Source organism: Cannabis sativa, chromosome 9, assembly GCF_029168945.1.
Source record: "Cannabis sativa cultivar Pink pepper isolate KNU-18-1 chromosome 9, ASM2916894v1, whole genome shotgun sequence".
In the NCBI taxonomy this organism is placed as follows: domain Eukaryota; kingdom Viridiplantae; phylum Streptophyta; class Magnoliopsida; order Rosales; family Cannabaceae; genus Cannabis; species Cannabis sativa.
The window spans coordinates 57,798,507-57,804,016 of NC_083609.1; the positions used below are offsets into that span (position 1 = coordinate 57,798,507).

At 26.0% G+C, this 5,510-nt stretch overlaps 1 protein-coding gene across 1 annotated transcript; it reads right to left on the reverse strand.

The window, feature by feature from the left end:
- Window positions 1–3,135: 3,135 nt before the first annotated feature.
- On the reverse strand, window positions 3,136–4,803 carry LOC115723349 (uncharacterized). The gene is made up of 2 exons (XM_061103521.1): window positions 4,242–4,803; window positions 3,136–4,081 (listed from the first exon to the last, which is right to left on the reverse strand). The coding sequence occupies exons 1-2, from the start codon at window positions 4,674–4,676 to the stop codon at window positions 3,971–3,973; spliced, it is 546 nt and encodes a 181-aa protein (XP_060959504.1). The 5' UTR covers window positions 4,677–4,803; the 3' UTR covers window positions 3,136–3,970.
- Between the last annotated feature and the right edge of the window lie 707 nt (window positions 4,804–5,510).

Consider the following 5,510-nt stretch of genomic DNA (forward strand, 5'->3'; position numbering starts at 1 on the left):
AAAAAAAACTACAAATTAATTTTAGACTTGCATATAGTTTGAATATTCTTATCATCAATTTTAAACGAAATATCACAATAGCTAGAAGCCGTAGCATGTCTCTTGACAATATTAAACAAGTTCACTTTCCCATGCAAAATAGCTATTGATGTCAAATTCAATCTTCCATCTATAAAATCAAGCAAAAAATTTGGATTTGATATAACTTTTCCAATCATAAAATCAGTTGAAGAAGTTATATTCAATTTTCCATGTGCAGGGACAATATTTTGCCCTATTGGAATTTCAGCAACAACGTCTCCACGATAGTTAACGTAGGCTGTCGAGTTCTTGAACTTAAAGCTTCCGTAGTTTTCTTTATTATCGATTGTTACAATCATATCTAAATTTATTGTCATGTTGGGAGTGAAAGAATAATCAATTTTTTCAAGACCGGTAGGATTAGCCATGATTTGAGGCTCTTTTGGTTTGAAGACTGTGAAGCACAAGATAACAAATAAAGCCGCTATGATTGTGAAAAGTAACGTTGTTCCGCCACAACAGAATAAAAAACTCTTACGATGGCGAGTATGAAAACTTGAAGAAGTAGTACTAATTGGTAAAGATTCCATAATTATGATTACGAAGAAGAAGAAGATGAATGTTTAAATATTTTTTCGAAGTTAAAAGATGAAGAAAAAAAATTATGATATGAGATGTTAACGAAAGTGAGATTAGATATGAATTTTGGAAGAATAAAATTGATTTATACGTTATTTATAGTATACGTAAGAGCACTAATTATTGTAGGATTAGGATTATTGAAGTTTCGTAATTAATAATATAATCATATCAATTTTTATCTTTATTTGCAGCATCATATCAAATAATACAAAATTCGAGTTCATTTAAATTAAAAGATTTTTTCTATAATATTGATTTCACAAAATGAGACAGAATTCAAATTTTAAAATAAAAATATCAAATTAATTGATTTGCTTATAAATTTTATCATATAATATATAAAAATTTACATTTAAGTTTTTATTTGAATAAAAAAATTATATTGTGATATAATAATATGTAGCCCTAATAAGCCGGGTCTTAATCTCTGTTTACGTTGTAATTTTATTAAATATAAATATTATTGAAAATATATTATTATGTACTTTATATAAGAAAAATATATATTTTCTTATGGTATATTTATTTTCTTTTTTGTTATTAAAAGTACTTTTTCTTTTAAGAATAAATAAGTATTTTGTCATTCTAAAAAAAGGACTAATTAGGATTTTTGTCCCTTAAATTTTAACATGTAGTAAATCATACCTCCTGATTTTTTTTTGCTGTTAAAAATTGTTCCTGAACTATTGAGATTGTTAGATTTAAGGACTTTTGTCTAATTTTATTCAATTTTACTATTTGAGTGATTGTTTATATGCTAAATTATATGCTCCCCAAACTTTAATATCTACCAAATTATGCCCCTCGAACTTTGACATGTAATAAATCATGCCCCTTGAATTTTTATCTATGTTAGACTTTTTTTACTAAAATTGGACAAAAGTCTTTAAAGTCAATAATCTCTATAGTTCAGGGGGTATTTTTAACAACCTTAAAAGTTCAGGGAGCATAATTTAGTACATGTCAAAGTTCGAGAGACAAAAATCTTAATTAGCCCAAAAAATAAATATAATAAGTATTTTGCCTTTGTTAAAAAGAAATATATCTTTATAAATATTATTTTGTTAGAATTTTAAAATTATTAAATTATTTTAATCATTTAATTACTAATAAAAGAGATAATTCTATTAAAATCGTAAACAAATAATTAAAAATATTGAGTAGCAATAAAATAAGTAACCCCTTTCTTCACATTTTATCTCATTAATAAGAAAATAATAGTAATTAATTATAATTAGTATATCTCCCATATTACAAAAAAGATAGATACATCCTCAGCTTTTATATTCTATTTCCTGTAACGTTTTACTAATAATATAACTAAAAATAAGTTGTTATTTCTATGAAAAACAAAGATAGCCACTTCAACACATTGATTTATACATTTCTAAGTAAATATTTATTCATGACCAATTGTAATTTGTATGTAGTTGTATCTTGAGTCACCATAGAAGAAGGATAAAACGATGATGATAAGCTAGAAGACCCAATATGCACAAAAAGTATTAATTAAAGAATTCGGAATGAATCAAATGGATTTGAACCTACGACCAATAACAGCCGACCACTCTACCATTGAGCCACTGAGAAACAACAGGAGGTTAGATCTCATAAAGTTCAATTCCCGTTCTCAACACATAACCCATATGAGCTCGAACTTTCTTTTGTAACTCTCAGAACTTCTTCTTCGTGACTTTGTTCCATGCCTCATTTCATAGGAAATCTCAAAGTGACTCTATTTCATTATATTTCATCCACATCCCAATTCCATTTATTTAAGATCCAAAATATTCTCTTATCATCCCACAAAACAAAAGTTGATATGTTTACAATTTTTTAAAGAAAAATTTAAACATTTGATTATGGGATAAATTAGTCTTATGGACCACGACCTATCTTTTTATCATTACAAATTAATGTACGAATTTAACATCTATAGTCGTGTACGTTATAGTTGTTTAAGATATCTTGTAAAATTTTGAGAAATTCAGAATCATTTATAATATGGAAAGCAATATTCAAATAATCTATTTCACACGCGTATAAAATAAAAGAGTCACGTGTGCAAAAAACAATTTGAACCTTATTTTCAGCTTGTTAAATTTTTTAGAATTTTTTCAAATTTTTGCAGAATGTCTTAACTAATTATAATGTACACGACCATAAAAAAAATTAGACTGAAAAATATCTCTGATTGTGAAATAGATAGGCACTACAATATTTTAGTATTAGCAGCAAAGAGATCCGCCACTAATAATACGAAAATTGTCGCTAATAACTCATCGCTATAAATTGTACGCTATTGATAATTATTGGCAGTGAATTTTGAGTCCGCCACAAATAATTGTCAATAACAGCGAACATTAGCAATGGGGGCCGATAATAGTAAGGATTTAAAAATATAAAAAAGAAATGAAATTAAATTAATAAATTACATAATAATATAAATAATAAAGTAAATAAAAATTAAATATAATTAAACCAATTCTAAATATTATGATTTAACACTAAATAAAATATATTTAATATTATAGTGTTTGAATTATTAACAAACTTAAACTAATTATTTCATAAAATTATCATTAAGGTTTCGAAAGAAAAAGTCTTAATTCACATTATTATTGTTGGGAGGTTCTGATGGTTGTGGTGGAGAAGGAACATATGTTTGATTTGAAGATAAACCAAGTATCCTCTAATTGAGCTTGGTTTAGTATCAGGGTTGAAAAAAATTGTTGTTCCTGCAGGAAACTCCCAAATATCTTGAAATCATCAAAATTTGAACCGAGCAAAGGAGACTGCAAAGGGGTTCCATATACGAACTAATTTCCCTGCTGCGGACCAAACTGTTGTTGTTGCTGCTGTAGAGAAGGCTGGTGTTGCTGATGCGAAGGAGCGGCGTAACTCTGAGAAGACGAACCACTAGGAGTTTGTGATTGACCGTACATTTGGATAAACTTATCAAACCGTGGGTTATATAACTTGGCACGTTGTTCAGGTGTCAGCCTACTCCCAAATGTGTCACGTAAAGTTGTAAACATATCTGCCACTATATTGCAAATTTTATTAGGGGGCAGAAGTTGCGCAGCTGACTGACTTTGACTGTGCAATTTTTTCCCTTTGCCTTTGGTCCTATAACCCATGCATCTTTGATAGTTAGGTCTTTTTCTAAGAACTTTTCCAGATGTATCACTCTGAGATTGTCTTTCAAGTCGTTTCCTATCAAGCTCCTTACGCAATTTCCCCTATTTAAATAAACATTATTAAAACGTGTAGTTAATATAATATTTGAAATTTAACAATGCAATATTTATTTACTTACAAAATTTTCTGTAGCGGTTTCGTCGACAAAACCACTAGACAAATTTTTCGTATGAGACACTCTCTGTGTATCGACCATATGCTCTTTTGATGGACCATTCTGTATAAAAATAAACAAATAAAAGAGTTTATAATGTGTTTTAAGATAAATTATATTTTAAAAATAAATGATAAATATTATCACTTACAAATGTGTGACATATAGAAGCTAACGATCTTGTGCCTTGTGTTGTTGGATATTTCATTAGCTGTCTATTTACATTGTATTTTGTTGAGCGATTTAAATTTTTTTCGCTAATGGACAATTCGCAAATAGACTTCAAACTCTCCCTATCAACATGTTGGTTTGTGGTTGGCCCCTCTTGTACATTCTCTGTTGTCGGAGGAAAAAAGTCTTGGAGAATGGGGATCATTTCATCATCTAGTCCAACTACTTCATCATCAACAACAGTCTCTGGCTCTCCGTGATAAGTCCACTTTTCATATCCTTTCATAAAACCTCGATCAAATACGTGTGCTCTAACAGTCTCTAATTTTTCAAATCTATTATTTATACATCTCACACAAGGACATCTAATTCTTCCATCACAATCCTTATATTTTGACGCCATTGTTAAAAAAGCTTGCAAACCATTCCAAAATTCGAGACAACCACGATTTCTAATTTTGGTCCAAGATTTATTGATCGCCGTCATCTACAGTGAAGGCAGCGAAGGTATTAAAATAAAAGGACAAAAAAAGAGAGAATGCATTATTTAATGATATTTATTAATATTAATATTAATTGAATTTAAATTATTAATATTTAATTTTAATTATTAAAATTATTAATCTTATTACTATGTATTATTTATTATTAACTTTAAATCTTATTTATGATTAAAATTAATTTATTAATCATATATATGAAATTTATTTTTATGGAACAATTACTAATTATTTTAAATAAATTTTAAAAGTTAATTTTTAACAAATGTAGTAACAATATTAATAAATTAAAATATTTTTTTATTTATTTAATCATGGTACCAATTTTTTTTTTTTGAAATTTTTGTTTTAATTTATAAAGTAAAAATAATTTATTTAAAATAAATAAAAAAATTACTAGAATTATTAAGTAAACAAATAATGAAATATTTTAAATAATTATTTACATTATAACATAATATTTAGTTGTATATTTTTAAAATTTTCAATTAATAATTTTCTTATTTATTAAAAATTTTAATTTAAATATCTTTTTTCATAAGATGTAAATTATTAATTTTAAATTTATTTAAAAAAATAAAATTTACTATTATTATTTTAAATAAAAAATAATTTTTATTAATAAGAAATTTATTTTTTTTTTTATAAAAAATAATAAATTTACATTATACTTATTGTATTCTAACTTTGTTATCAATATATTAGCATTTTATTAAAAAAAAAAAAAATTGTAAGAGGAATACCTTTTCCAATTATACTTATTGTATTCTAACTTTGTTATCAATATATTAGCATTTTATTAAAAAAAAAAAATTGTAAGA

Coding starts and splice junctions, on each gene's coding strand:
- LOC115723349 (XM_061103521.1), bottom strand. CDS start 4,676: ATGACGGCGATCAATAAATCTTGGACCAAAATTAGAAATCGTGGTTGT. Junction 4,082..4,241: donor ATCGCTCAACAAAATACAAT/GTAAATAGACAG, acceptor ATTTTTATACAG/AATGGTCCATCAAAAGAGCA.